Source organism: Malaclemys terrapin, chromosome 2 (genome assembly GCF_027887155.1).
Source record: "Malaclemys terrapin pileata isolate rMalTer1 chromosome 2, rMalTer1.hap1, whole genome shotgun sequence".
NCBI lineage: Eukaryota > Metazoa > Chordata > Testudines > Emydidae > Malaclemys > Malaclemys terrapin.
In genome coordinates this window covers 285,867,338-285,881,289 of record NC_071506.1, presented here as the reverse complement: position 1 = coordinate 285,881,289, position 13,952 = coordinate 285,867,338, and the positions used below count along the sequence as shown (strand labels likewise).

Below are 13,952 nucleotides of genomic sequence, written 5' to 3'. Positions count from 1 at the left end.
TAGCAAAAAGGAAAAAATTCCTAAGCTTGTGTGGCAAAGAGAAGGGAAATATTTCTAACCTTTTACCTAGGAAGTCTATGGGTTCGCCTGAAAGGGAATTGTGTAGAGATCTGCCTGATGGGCCAAAGGTGATCCTGGATGTAAGTAAGACCCAGACAGAGTCTGTTGTGGCTCAGGAAAGTGTTCCTTTAGAGCAAGCCCTGGGTGAAGAGGGTAAGGGCAGAATTTCTGTGAGGGGTGAATTGCTGCTTAGAAAAGCTCCTGGAGAAAGGAATCCTCATGGTACTCGGTGCAAGCAGTTCCCTGCAACTGAAGGGTGTGAGAGTGATTTAATCAAGGAAGTTTCAGTTCCTAGCATCCAAAAATTGTCTGTTGTGAATGGATCCACTGACTGTCCTTTTAAAAGATCCAGTGTGGGTAGCTTTGAGAAGGTCTCAGAGGAGGTAAAAGTTGTTAAGGAATTGAGGCATCCCTACAACCAAGTGGCTGTGTGGGGCCAACTTGTTGGGGAGACAATGGGGTTGGAACAGGAATGTCTCCTTTCTGATTCTTTAGATGAGCAGTCTGTGCTTCAGGGTTTGAGGACAGATTTGGTTACTGAGGTGTCAGAGCAGAGCAGTTTTACGGCTAAATGCTTGAGCATGCGGGGGAGAGCAAGCAAACTCTCACCCGCAGACTCTTTGGATTTGTGTGGTATCTCTTTAAGACAGAGTCCAGCCTTGGAAATGATAGCAGTTACGAATATGAAAACTGGTGGGCTGGCTCTGGTCTGGGGTAGTGCAAATTACTTGCCTGGCTGGGAGGGGAAGGACTTGCTAATAGCTGTTAGCACAGAGGGCCCACCCCATCCGCCAGTGAATTCTGTTAAGCAAGAGAAATCAGGGTTTGATCCTGCAGGACAAGGAGGAAAGAGAAAACTGAATTTTGCAAAGGGAAACCACAGGTTAACCCTAAAATGCCCAAACTCCAAAGGTATTAAGCCAAAGGTTTGGCATGACAAAAACGATTGTAGATGGACACTTGCAATGAACTTGTTGTTATTGCTAAATTTTGTAATGAATGTGTTGCTATTGCCACAAACTGTAAAAATGTACAATGTGCCTAATCTTTGGGAGAATCCCTTGAACATGTTAAAAGGAATACATGAGAACACACGTTATGTTAAAAGGCCTTGTTACACTGGGGTTTCACAGTTCATGCCTATAAACAATATGGGAACTTTTCACAGGGGAAAAGACATTCCAGACCTAATGTGCTGTATGAAAAGGAAGACTGAGGCACACTACCATATTGCTTTCATGGCTAAATGCCAAGATTCCTGTACTATGAAGAACATTAATATCTGCATTTATTTGATGTTAATTGGGTTCCAAACATTTGCCCGAGCTTGTGTGGATAAAGTAGCTGTTTTCTGTAGCTCTTGGAAAGATCACATGAGACATACAGGGACGATGCTGCCACAGCAGATCCAATCCACTATTGTTCTAACTAAGTTTTACCTTGGGTTTGTAAAGAGGTTCAATCATGTGGTTGAACATGATTTTGATAAACCATTTCTGTTATACACTGGTACGGCTTCTAACCCAATACTAGCTGTAGTGAGACAGAACCCAGGATGGGGAGCTCTTGGGATGCAGGCAGTGATGTTTGGGTCATCCCTTCCTGCATCAATTTTGCGTTGGGGGTGTGACGTTATTGACATAAACTGGGACCATATAGATCATTGTTGCAACCAAGGTCCTGTAGTGGCACCCAAATCTTGTATAAAGGGGGTCAAATGGGGTGTCTAAGACAAGGTTATGGTTTACTGGTTATGATTATACTGTCTATATGTGTGTATCAGTTTTGTAGTTGAAGTTATGAATATTGGCTCTATACTGTCTGTATGGCAAACTTATGCTATGCTTCTGGGTGACATCCCAGACAAGCTGAGATTAGCTCTGCCTAGCCTGCTTGATGGCCCATTAAGGACCATCAGCTATACAATGGACCCATTGAGAGAAGGCAGATACGCCTTGTAACTCAGCAAAGTATGCAGGGACTGGCCCATGTGACTCCAGACTCCATTTTGCTGTAATTTTCCACAGTAAGAACAAAGAGGTGTTCTTACACCTGGAAAAGACTATATAAGGCTGATGCCTCATCTCCATCTGGTCTTCAATCCTGCTTCTTACCTCTGGAGAAACTTTGCTACAAGCTGAAGCTTTGAACAAAGGACTGAGGACCCATCCCAGCGGGGGATGTATTCCAGAGACCTGATTTGAACCTGCAGTTTATTCCATCGCTGCTGCAAGCCTGAACCAAGAACTTTGCCATTACTGTATGTAATTGATTCCATTTAACCAATTCTAATTCTCATCTCTATCTTTTTCCTTTTATGAATAAACCTTTAGATTTTAGATTCTAAAGGATTGGCAACAGCGTGATTTGTGGGAAAGATCTGATTTGTATATTGACCTGGGTCTGGGGCTTGGTCCTTTGGGATCAGGGGAACCTTTTTCTTTTACTGGGGTATTGGTTTTTATAACCATTTGTCCCCATAACGTGTGGCACTGGTGGTAATACTGGGAAACTGGAGTGTCTAAGGAGATTGCTTGAGAGACTTGCGGTTAGCCAGTGGGGTGAGACCGAAGTTCTCCTAGTCTGGCTGGTTTGGTTTGCCTTAGAGGTGGAAAAAACCCCAGCCTTGGGCTGTAACTGCCCTGTTTGAGCAATTTGTCCTGAGTTGGCGCTCTCAGTTGGGTTCCGCCAGAACCGCATTGTCACACCAGCGCCCCCTCCTGCGCCCCCCTGTCCCTACAGCCCAGCGCCCCCTCCTGAACCCCCCATCCCTACAACCCAGCGCCCCCTCCTGAGCCCCCCGTCCCTACAGCCCAGCGCCCCCTCCTGCGCCCCCCCGTCCCTACAGTCCAGCGCCCCCCCACCGCGGCCCCGCCCCGCTCCCTGCAGCCCAGCGCCCCCTCCTGAGCCCCCCATCCCTACAGCCCAGCGCCCCCGCGCCGCAGCCCCGCCCCGCTCCCTGCAGCCCAGCGCCCCCTAGGGCATCCATATGACACTGGGGCCAGCATTGGCCGAGGGGAGAGCGTCCCCTGCTGCCACCCTGGGGCACCGGGGCAGTGCTGACGGAGGGGCTCACCCATCTGGGTTGCTCTGGGCGTCTCCCATCCGAGCAGTGACCCCGTCCAGCCGTGCCCCGGCCGCAACCCCCAGCCCCCAATTACCTTCACAGCGATGGGGGTTGGGGCAGAGCCGCTCCTGCTGCAGCTCGGCGGAGCACAGTGCGGCCTCGCCGGCCCAGGGCAGGCCCGTCTGGGGGTCCAGGCACACCCGGTAGCGATGCTGCACTGAGGCCAGGGGGGCGACGTCCGGCTGCGGGTGCCCACTGTCCTGCCAGCCGCCGTGCTGCGCCAGGAGCACGGAGAGGGTTCCGGGGCTGAGAGCCGAGAGGGGCAGGCAGGAGGTGCAGGGCGTCCAGGCTGACCACTCGCTCAGGGGCAGCAGGCCTGGCGGGGCGAAAGCCACACTGACGCCGCCACGGGACGGGCAACAGAGTGGGTATTGGGGGGCAGGCTGGCTGGGGGGACAAGGGGTGTGTATGGGGAATCAGGGCAGGCTGGCTGGGGGGACAAGGGGTGTGTATGGGGAATCAGGGCAGGCTGGCTGGGGGGACAAGGGGTGTGTATGGGCAATCAGGGCAGGCTGGCTGGGGGGACAAGGGGTGTGTATGGGCAATCAGGGCAGGCTGGCTGGGGGGACAAGGGGTGTGTATGGGGAATCAGGGCAGGCTGGCTGGGGGGGCAGGCTGGCTCAGGTGTGTACAGGGGGGTCGGGGCAGGCTGGCCCGGGGGAGGCTGGCTGGGGTTCAGGGGTGTTTATGGGGGGGTCGAGGCAGGCTGGTTGGGGCGCAGGGTGTGTGCATTGAGAGGTCACGGCTGGCTGGCTGGGGGGTGCAGATCAGGGGTTGGGGTAGGCTGGCTCAGAGGTACAGGGGTGGGTATTGGGGTGCTGGGGCAAGCTGGCTGGAGGGGCAGAGGGTGAGTATCGGGGGTCAGGGCTGGCTGGGGGGGCAGGGGATGGGTATCGGGGGCAGGCTGGTTGGGAGGTGCAGGGGGTGGGTATCGGGGTCAGGGCTGGCTGGGGGGGCAGAGGGTGGGTATCGGGGTGCTGGGGCAGGCTGGCTGAGGGGCAGGGGGTGGATATCAACAGGGGGGCAGGCTGGCTGGGGTGGCAGAGGGTGGGTATCGGGGTGCAGAGGCAGGCTGGCTGGGGGGGCAGAGGGTGGGTATCGGGGTGCAGAGGCAGGCTGGCTGGGGGGGCAAAGGGTGGGTATTGGGGTGCAGGGGCAGGCTGGCTGGGGGGCAGGGGGGTATCGGGGGGCAGGGGCAGGCTGGCTGGGGGGCAGGGGTGGGTATCGGGGTGCAGGGGCAGGCTGACTGGGGGTGCAGAGGGTGGGTATTGGGGTGCAGAGGCAGGCTGGCTGGGGGGCAGGGGTGGGTAATGGGGTGCTGGGGCAGGCTAGCTGGGGGGGCAGAGGGTGGGTATCGGGGATAGGGGCTGGCTGGGGGTGGCAGGCTAGCTGGGGGGGCAGGGGGTGGGTATTGGGGTGCAGGGGCAGGCTGACTGGGGGGCAGAGGGGGTATCGGGGTGCAGGGGCAGGCTGGCTGGGGGTGCAGAGGGTGGGTATCGGGGTGCAGGGGCAGTCTAGCTGGGGGGGCAGAGGGTGGGTATCGGGGTGCAGGGGCAGGCTGGCTGGGGGCCAGGGGGTGGGTATCGGGGGCAGGGGGTGGGTATTGACGGGGCGCAGGCTGGCTCCCCCACCTCAGAGATCTCAGTAGGGCCCTGCGCTGGTGCCAGGGGACAGAGCCGAGTGGGGGTCTGTACGGCTCAGTCCCGTCTCGGGCCGACAGTGCCACCACCGCTGCTCCGCAGGACGGGGCACCCCCCAGATCTCCCCCTGGGGAGGCTCCTCCTGGCGCCCGCTGGTACCCGTGGGGGGGGGAGGAGGGTACTTACCCTGGCAGCTCTCGCTGCTGCACTGCAGCGTCCCCTCCTGGCACACGCTGCAGAGACAAACCGACTGGTTAGTTCCCGTCACGCCCACAGCCCTGCCACCGGCCCCACCAGCCCCGCCTGGCAACCCGCCTGCTGCACAGAGCAGCCCCCATCCCCGGGCAGGGCTGGCCTGGTCCCCTCTGCCAGGCCGGGGAACGCGCTGTGCCCCCAGACGCCTCTCAGCCAGCCCCGCTGCCTGGTCCCCTCCCTGTGGCAGCCCCAGCCCCGCCCTGGCGAAGCTGCCCACACACTCACCATTCTTTGCAGCCCACGAGCACGGTGTCCCCGGCCGCCAGGTACACGGGCCCTTCGCCCGGGCGGAGGTGGAGGCAGCCGCACTGCGCGGGGGGCACGCAGGTTCCCCTCTGCTCCACCAGGCCCTGCCGGGGCACAGGAGCAGGGGTAAGAGGGGGCCAAGCCCCGGGTCCAGCCAGGCCGCAGGTGCCCCAGTGCATTGCCCCGGGCTCTGCCCAGCGCAGCGGTAGATACCCCACGGAGGGTGCTGCCACCGGCACCCACACCCAGCTGGGTCCGGCCCACTGCCAGGGGGCAGCCGGCCCCAACTGTGTCACTAGACGCCCCCGTGGCTCCCCACGAACCCTGCCCCCCTCGGGGTCTGTGCCCTGCCCCCCGTCGTTCCCCCAGTGCCCCTCCCCCACCCCTCCACATCTGTACCCAGTAGCTGCCCCCCTCGGGGTCTGTGCCCTGCCCCCCGTCGTTCCCCCAGTGCCCCTCCCCCACCCCTCCACAGCTGTACCCAGTACCTGTCCCCCTCGGAGTCTGTGCCCTGCCCCCTGTCGTTCCCCCAGTGCCCCTCCCCCACCCCTCCACATCTGTACCCAGTACCTGTCCCCCTTGGGGTCTGTGCCCTGCCCCCCGTCGTTCCCCCAGTGCCTCTCCCCCACCCCTCCACAGCTGTACCCAGTACCTGCCCCCCTCGGGGTCTGTGCCCTGCCCCCTGTCGTTCCCCCAGTGCCCCTCCCCCCGAGCCGTACCCAGTGCCCTGCCCCCTTGGGTCTGTGCCCTGCTCCCAGGTACCTGGGCACCGGCAGGGCTGTGAGGAGCACGGACTTGCCCCTGCCGAGGCCTCGCCACCTCCCCGCAGCTCCGTCATGGCAATCGGGGATCTGCTGCAGGGGGGCCGAGCACCGGCCCAGAAACAAGCCCGTGGCCCTGCCCCACGCTGGCGCCTTCGAGAGGCAGGAGCCTGCCACGGGGACGCGCCCTGCTGGCCAGCTGGGCTGTGTGCGCCCTGCAGCTGGCGGGCCGAGAGCCCCAGGACAGGCCACCCCCTTGCCCAGGCTGCGACGTTGTCCTGCAGCAGCGAGTCCCTCTGGTTACCAGGGCCTGCCTAGGCTTGCTCCCTCTGCCCTCTCCTGCTGAAACCCCCCCGCGCCCCTGCCCCCTCCCGCCAAGGGGACCCCGCCCCCAGTGCTAACCCGGCCCCCTGCCCCCTCCCGCCAAGGGGACCCCGCCCCCAGTGCTAACCCGGCCCCCTGCCCCCTCCCGCCAAGGGGACCCCGCCCCCAGTGCTAACCCGGCCCCCTGCCCCCTCCCGCCAAGGGGACCCCCGCCCCCAGTGCTAACCCGGCCCCCTGCCCCCTCCCGCCAAGGGGACCCCCGCCCCCAGTGCTAACCCGGCCCCCTGCCCCCTCCCGCCAAGGGGACCCCCGCCCCCAGTGCTAACCCGGCCCCCTGCCCCCTCCCGCCAAGGGGACCCCCGCCCCCAGTGCTAACCCGCCCCTCACCTGCGGGCAGTAGCAGCCGGGCAGGCACCGGGGGATGGCTGTGCACAGCTCCTGGCGCTGCAGCGTGGAGCACAGGCTGGCGCAGGGGATCCCGCACTCCCGGAACTCAAAGGGAGGCTCACAGTTGGCTTCTGCGGGGCAGGGGCACAGGGTCACCCCCAGCACAGGGCTTGCCGGCCGGGGAGGGGACGGGGCTGCCCGCCCGGCCCGCAGCATCACAGTGACCCGGGTGTCCGATGGCCCCACAGCCAGGCACTCAGCGGGGGGCTCCGGGCAGAGCAAGGGGCCAGAGGGGACCCACCACGAGGAGGGGTGAACAAATGGCTCTGGGTGCCCCCGGGGGGCGCTCTCCCCTCTACGGGAGACACTGCCGCCTCAGAGAGGGGAGTCCCAGGGGTGCCCGGGCACCGGCGCGGGGGTGGGGGGTGAAGACAGTGCCCGGAGGGGGAGTGCACAGGGGGGAGGAGGGCAGGGTCCATCCTGCAGGGGGCGCTCTCTGAGTGGGGCAGGGGAGGGGCACCAACCACGGGAGTGAGAGCAGAATTCTTGCTGGGCTGTGCCCCCAGGGGCTCTGTCCCAGCCCCCCACCCCTGGTTCCCCGCCAGGGTCCCTGCCCAGCCAGTCGTGCCCCGGCTCCGGCTCCCCCCAGGGTCCCAACCCCCCCCAGGTTCCCCCCCAGGGCCCCTGCCCAGCCAGTCGTGCCCCGGCTCTGGCTCCGGCTCCCCCCCAGGGTCCCAGCCCCCCCTGACTCCCACCCAGGGCCCCTGCCCAGCCAGTCGTGCCCCGGCCCCGCCCTCACCCGAGCACTGGGAGGAGTCGCAGGCGCGGAACTCGCCGTCCAGCCCCACGCACAGCACCCCCTGGGGGCCCGGGCCCCGCTGGTTCCGGTAGCGCTGCTGCACCAGGAAGCTGCAGGAACACTGGGTCCACGGCGTCCAGGGGCTCCAGGAGCAGTCGCCTGGGGCAGAGGAGAGGGGTCCAGCATGGCAGCCTGGAACGTTCCCCGGGGCCCCGCCCAGCCCCCCAGCCGCCATGGGGGGCCAGACCCTCCCCCTGGGGAGCCAGAGAAGAGGCCGTGCGACCAGGAGAGCTGCCCCAGGAGCCTGGACAGCTGGGTCTGGTCCTGGTTCTTAACTGACTCCGGCCAGGCCCCCTTCCCTCAGCCCCTGCCTCAGTTTCCCCCTCAGCCAGGAAGTTCTCTGGGGGCAGGGAGGAAGAGCCCGATGTGTGCCTCAGGTTCCCCTATACTGTGCCCAGCTGCCCTGCTCTAACTGACCCTCCGGGTTAGCTCCGGGGCCCCCAGGCCGTGCGCCAGGTGACTGACAACCCCGGCGGCTGGGCCTGCGCTGGGTGCGGGGCGCTGCAGGTCCCTGGGCGCGTCAGTCCCTGCGGAGTGGACGAGGCTCCCCAGAGCCTGGCTCCGTGGGGGTGGGGCGCACTGCGGGACTCCTCCAAGGCCAGCCCCGACCCCGTGGACCCGACACCACGTCCCACGAGCTCCTGTTCATGCAGGGCACCCCGCCCCGAGCAGGCCAGATGGGGGCACCACTGCAGGCTGAGCGCACGCTGGCTCCGGCGCCGCCCTCCCGTCCCCCGGGGCTGCCCCTACCTTCACACGGCCGTAGGTAGCAGGGCTCCACCTCCTGGCGGGCGCTGTCATTGCAGGGGGTGCTGGGCCCCTCGGGGCTGAGGCAGGCGCATGTCCCCGTCCGCGTGGCCAGGCCGGTGCCACAGGAGCGTGAGCAGGGGCTCCAGGCCGACCAGTCGCATCGCTCGGCCGCTGTGGGAGGGGACAGAGTGTTAGCAGGGGCGGGGGCTCCGGGCCCCCCACCCAGCCCAGGCGGGCGCCACTCACCTGGGCAGGGCCGGGCAGCGCAGCCCTGGGCCTCAGCCTCGGGGCCGGTGCAGGCCGAGCCATTGTTGCGCGGTGGCGGGTTGATGCAGGCCCTGGTGCGGACGTGGGTGCCATTGCCACAGGTGACGGGGCAGTCGGACCAGGGAGACCAGGGCGTCCAGGAGCCATGCACTGGGGAGACGGGCAGGGTTAGCACTGGGGGCGGGGTCCCCTTGGCGGGAGGGGGCAGAGGGCCAGGGCACCCAGGAGCCAGGCACTGGGGAGACGGGCAGGGTTAGCACTGGGGGGCAGGGTCCCCTTGGCGTGAGGGGGCAGGGGGCCAGGGCACCCAGAAGCCAGGCACTGGGGGGACGGGCAGGGTTAGCACTGGGGGGCAGGGTCCCCTCGGCAGGAGGGGGCAGGGGGCCAGGGCTCCAGGGGGGCACTCACCCGCACATGCGATGTCCTGGCAGTAGATGCCCTCCGGGGTGCAGATACTAGAGGGAAGGGGCAGACAGACGAGTCAGGGAGGATGGGGTGCGGTCCCCCCGGTGGCGCTGAAGTCTCCTGCCCAGCCCAAGCGCCCCACCCTCAGGAATCGCCCCTTGGTCAGCCCCGCTGTACCTGTGGGCAGGGACTGGCGCATGGCTACCCAACTCGGAGCCCCCGGTGTCCCGGCTCCCGCTGAGTCCCTGCACCCCCCACCCCCAACACTCGGGCCCCTTAGGAGGAGGGCGCGTGGCCGGTCCGGCTGCCCCCCCGGGGCACTGACCATTGCTGGCACTCGCCCAGCAGCCAGGTGTCCCCCAGGCGTCTCTCCCAGCCCTGGTGCGGGCAGAGGGGCGGGCAGGGCCCCTGGGGGCAGGGCCGGGTCTGCAACTGCTCCTTCTGGCACTCCCTGGCCCAGGAGCCCGACGTGGCCGTCCTGGAAAGGAAGGGAGAGGGGAGTGCATGAGCCGGGCCCAGCGAGCCCACGGGGCAGGGGCTGGCCGGGCCCTGGGCGCCCCGGGGAATGGCACCCAGCGCTGGAGCTCCCCCAGCAGGTGCCCCTGCGCCCAGCGCCGGGCTGCGCCCTCCGCAACTGGGGAAAGCAAGTGCAGGGGGCGCCCCCAGCCAGCAGCCCCACCCCCACCCCACAGCACCCCCTGCCTGGAGCTTCCCCCACAGCAGCGCCCTGCCGTGCTCCCCACGGCTCCCCCTGCTGGGAGATGCCCCCCCCCCGAGCTAGCACCCCGCCCCTTCCCCTCCCCAGCACCCCCTGCTGGGATAGGCAGGGGCTGGAGCTCCGCGCAGCCTGGGGTCTCAGTGTCCCGCGAGCAGGAGGCCTTGGGCGGGGCCCCTCACCTGAAGCGGGTTTGCAGCCCGTCCCCACAGGTGACGCTGCACGGGGACCAGCGGGACCAGTGGCTCCAGTCGCACTGGCTGGGGGGGCAGGTGCGGCGGGTGCAAAGCAGCCGCCCCTCGGAGCACGTGCAGTTGTTGCAGCCGTCGTGGCGCAGGCTGCCTGGCACCCAGCTGTGCCCCTGGGCGTCGGTGCACTCGCAGTGCTGCGGGGAGACGCAGGCGCCGTCCTGCTCCAGGGTCCCTGCACGGGGAGGGGGAGACAGGCCCGGCGTCAGGGCTCTGCTGGGCACCCCCAGAACTTCTCCAGGATGTCATAGACCCGCACGGCTCCCAGGACAAGGAGAATCGCCGCGACCCCTGCTTTCGGCACGGAGGATCAGAGTCCTAGCTCCCATCTGGAGCCAGGACACCCTGGCAAAGGGCCCCCAGCTATGCCTGCCCTGGGGACCCAGGGGATCTCGAGAGGACGGGCTCTGGCCAGCCCTGTGGAGGAGTCGTCCCCGGGGGTGAATAACGCCAAGGCAGCGATCCCCCAGCCCTCCGTGTGCCCTCTCACCCCAGCCGTCCGCACAGGGCACCCACCTTCCGGGCAGCGGCAGCCGGGCTCGCAGGCCTCCCCGTCCTGGCACGTGATGCCCTCCTGGAGGTCCCAGCAATGGCGCGGGCATCGGTTGGCGCAGTCCACCATGGCCATGGCAGGCGGGCATCCCTCCTCTGGGGCGCAATGGGGACAGGTCATCGCAAGGCTGGGGAAGTGACCCCGCCCTGCAGCCCCACACCCGGGCAGGGCTGGGTAATGAGAGCCGGGGGGAGGGGCAACGCTAGAGGGGCCCGGGTCTGATCGGAGCGGCAGGGCAGGGGAGGGGCAGGGCTAGAGGGGCCCGGTTCTGATCGGGGCGGCAGGGCGGGGGAGGGGCAGGGCTAGGGGGGCCCCAGGTCTGATCTGGTTGGCAGGGCAGAGGAGGGGCAAGGCTAGAGGGGCCCGGGTCTGATCGGGGCGGCAGGGCAGGGCTAGAGTGGCCCTGGGTCTGATCGGGGCGGCGGGGCGGGAGAGGGCAGGGCTAGAGGGGCCCGGGTCTGATCGGGGCAGCGGGGCGGGGCAGGGCTAGAGGGGCCCCTGGTCTGATCGGGGCAGCGGGGCGGGGGAGGGGCAGGGCTAGAGTGGCCCTGGGTCTGATCGGGGCGGCGGGGCGGAGCAGGGCTAGAGGGGCCCGGGTCTGATCGGGGCGGCGGGGCGGGATAGGGCAGGGCTAGAGGGGCCCGGGTTTGATCGGGGCGGCGGGGCGGGAGAGGGCAGGGCTAGAGGGGCCCGGGTCTGATCGGGGTGGCAGGGCGGGGTAGGGCGGATACCAGTCATGTAGTGTCTCTGTTCCTAACAATACCAAACGCTCCATAGTCCCCTCCGAGCTCTGGGGTCCCTCCCCTGGCAGTGCCCCCCCTCCCTGAGTGCCCTCTGGTGCCCCTGCCTCTGGGGCTGCAGAGTGGAGCCCAGCGCCTGCCCTTGCCCTGCTCCAGGAGTGGAGTGTGGCTGTAGAGCCCAGCTCTGGGGCTGCCATGGGTGTGCCAGGCCAGGTGCCAGGTGCCAGCTGGCAGTGCTTGGCAGCAGGGGGCAGGGCAGGGCGAGCCCCGTAAGTGCACCGGCCAGGTGTGTGGTGACTCCCACCTGAGATCCCACTATCCCGCACTGGCCCTGCAGGCCCCCGTGCTGTGCCCCCAGCTGCTTTAGGGCAGTGCCAAGCATCCCCTGGGCACGGCGGCTCAGCGCCCGGAGGCCGTGCTCCCTGCTCACTCTGAATATGATGGGCACTGGCGGGACGGGGAGCCTCCATCCCAGCTCCCAGGGCCCCTCCCTCCATGGCCCCCGTCCAGCCAGGCACCAGTCCCCCAGCCCCCCCCACTCCCTGTGCTCCCTACCGCAGGGCCGGGGGTTGCAGACGCGCCCCTGGTACTTCTCCCCTGGGCAGCGGGCCCCTCCGTTCTTGGGCGGGGGGCTGGTGCAGGTGCGAGTGCGCACAGAGCGGCCTCCCCCGCAGGTACGGTCGCACCACGACCACGGGCTCCACTTGGACCAGGCTCCAGCCACTGGCTCACAGAGACGCCGACGGGCATGGCGGGGGGAGACACGGGGAGGGGAGAACAGCCGTTAACGCTGGACACAGCCCGGCCCCCAGCCGCACCGTGACGCCTGGCCGACCCTCCCAGCTCATGCCAGCCAGCCCTGGGCCAGACCCTCCCCTGGGGCTGGGCACTGGCTGCAAGTGGTCCCAGAGGGGAAGCCGTGTGGCACCATCAGCGAGGCGGGGGTGCTCCGGGTGCCCGCCGTGCATGGGGCTGTGGGCGTGTCCCAGGCAATGGGCAGGGAGGGGTCAATCTCCTGGCGAGGTACAGCCGAGGGTGGCGACATGGGGCGCTGGGAGCCAGGGTGCCCCCGGGTGAGGCAGCCGGCCTGGGGCAACGACGCCCGCATCCCCCGTGCCCACGGCCCTACCTTTGCAGGCCTGTAGGTTGCAGAAGCGCCGCTCAGTGTTTGCGGTCAGGATGCCCTGGCACCAGAGCCCCTGCTCCCCGGGGGGGTGGTAGGTGCGCAGGCGTCGCTGCTGGCCCACGCCGCAGCTGCGGGAACACTCGCTCCACGGCGCCCACGGGGTCCAGGTGCAGTTCCTGCCGGCGCACTCCTCACCCAGGCACGGGGGCACGTCTGCGGGGCACGGAGCAGAGATGTGGTGAGTCCCCCGGGGTGTCGCTCCGCAGCAGGGGTGGGGGAGCTCAGGCTGGGTGAGCGGGGCCTGATGTGGGGTGAGCTGGGGGGTTTAGATGTGGGGTGAGGCAGGGGGCAGGAAGAGGGGGCTCGGGCTGGGTGAGCGGGGCCTGGTGTGGGGTGAGCTGCGGGGGCTGGATGTGGGATGAGCTGGGGGGGTTGGATGGGGTGAGCTGGGGGCAGGGAGGGGGAGCTCAGGGCGAGCTGTGGGTGATCCGGTGGGGGCTGGACAGGGCGAGCTGGGGGGCAGGGGGCGAGCTGGGAGCTCCCTGCAGGGGAGTTCAGGGCACTTGGGGCGATGGTGCACTCGTCACCCTGGAGCAACCCCTGCTCTCTGCCCAGCTGCCCAGCCCCGGGGATCCCATGCTGCCCTGCGCTGGCCCACTACCCGCGGCTGCTGGTCGGTGCCCCAGCTCCTCGCCCGTCACTCGTGGCCCGTCGAGGGACTCTCCTAGCTGGACAGAGCATGGACCGGGGCTGTGGTGCACCCCGCTCCCCACACCCAGCCCTGCCCTGCCCATGGGGTGAGAGGGTCCCCCGCCCGGCCTCTCACTGTGCAGTAGGGTGACCTCTCCGGACGCCTCACCTGTGCACCAGGGTAGGTTACACGCCCTCTCCGGACGCCTCACCTGTGCACCAGGGTAGGTTACACGCCCTCTCTGGACGCCTCACCTGTGCACTGGGGCAGGCTCCGTGCCCCCTCCAGACACCTCACCTGTGCACTGGGGCAGGTTACACACCTGCTCCGGACGCCTCACCTGTGCACTGGGGCAGGTTACACGCCCGCTCCTGGAACGACTCCCCGGTACAGTTGGCTCCTCCCGCACAGCCCCGGGTCCGGGTTTTGGTGGCTGGGAACTCGGGATCGGTGCAGGTTTTGGAGCAGGGGCTCCAAGGGGACCAGAGGCTGAAGCCCTCCTCGGAGCCTGAAGTGCAGGGGAAGGGGGCAGCCAGGGTTAATTCACTGCTCGGGGCCTCAAACCGCTTCCAGACCCCACCCCTGGGGGAGAAGGAACCCGGCCCTGTTACAGGGGAAACTGAGGCCCGGAGGGGAAGGGACTTACCAAGGTCACAGAGAGCCAATGGCAGGTCGGGGGTAGAACCCAGAAGTCCTGATTCCCACTCCACTGCTCTAACCACTAGAACCCACTGCCCTCAGCTGGGGTAGAACCCAGGAGTCCTGGATTCCCCCGCCCGCTTTAACCACTAAACCACC

General features: G+C 66.5%; 1 protein-coding gene across 1 annotated transcript in view; it reads right to left on the bottom strand.

Annotated features, from left to right (window-relative positions):
- Nucleotides 1-13,952, bottom strand: part of LOC128831358 (SCO-spondin-like) — a 141,278-nt gene that overhangs the window by 21,460 nt on the left and 105,866 nt on the right. Inside the window, exons 85-98 of the mRNA XM_054017670.1 lie at nucleotides 13,495-13,662; nucleotides 12,467-12,676; nucleotides 11,893-12,060; nucleotides 10,561-10,692; nucleotides 9,979-10,219; nucleotides 9,407-9,559; nucleotides 9,085-9,131; nucleotides 8,410-8,580; nucleotides 7,600-7,758; nucleotides 6,801-6,931; nucleotides 5,308-5,432; nucleotides 5,014-5,060; nucleotides 3,442-3,503; nucleotides 3,222-3,369 (exon numbers count right to left, since the gene is read on the bottom strand). Of these exons, the coding sequence (XP_053873645.1) occupies nucleotides 3,222-3,369; nucleotides 3,442-3,503; nucleotides 5,014-5,060; nucleotides 5,308-5,432; nucleotides 6,801-6,931; nucleotides 7,600-7,758; nucleotides 8,410-8,580; nucleotides 9,085-9,131; nucleotides 9,407-9,559; nucleotides 9,979-10,219; nucleotides 10,561-10,692; nucleotides 11,893-12,060; nucleotides 12,467-12,676; nucleotides 13,495-13,662 (1,962 nt within the window). The remainder of the gene's footprint in view (nucleotides 1-3,221; nucleotides 3,370-3,441; nucleotides 3,504-5,013; nucleotides 5,061-5,307; nucleotides 5,433-6,800; nucleotides 6,932-7,599; nucleotides 7,759-8,409; nucleotides 8,581-9,084; nucleotides 9,132-9,406; nucleotides 9,560-9,978; nucleotides 10,220-10,560; nucleotides 10,693-11,892; nucleotides 12,061-12,466; nucleotides 12,677-13,494; nucleotides 13,663-13,952) is intronic.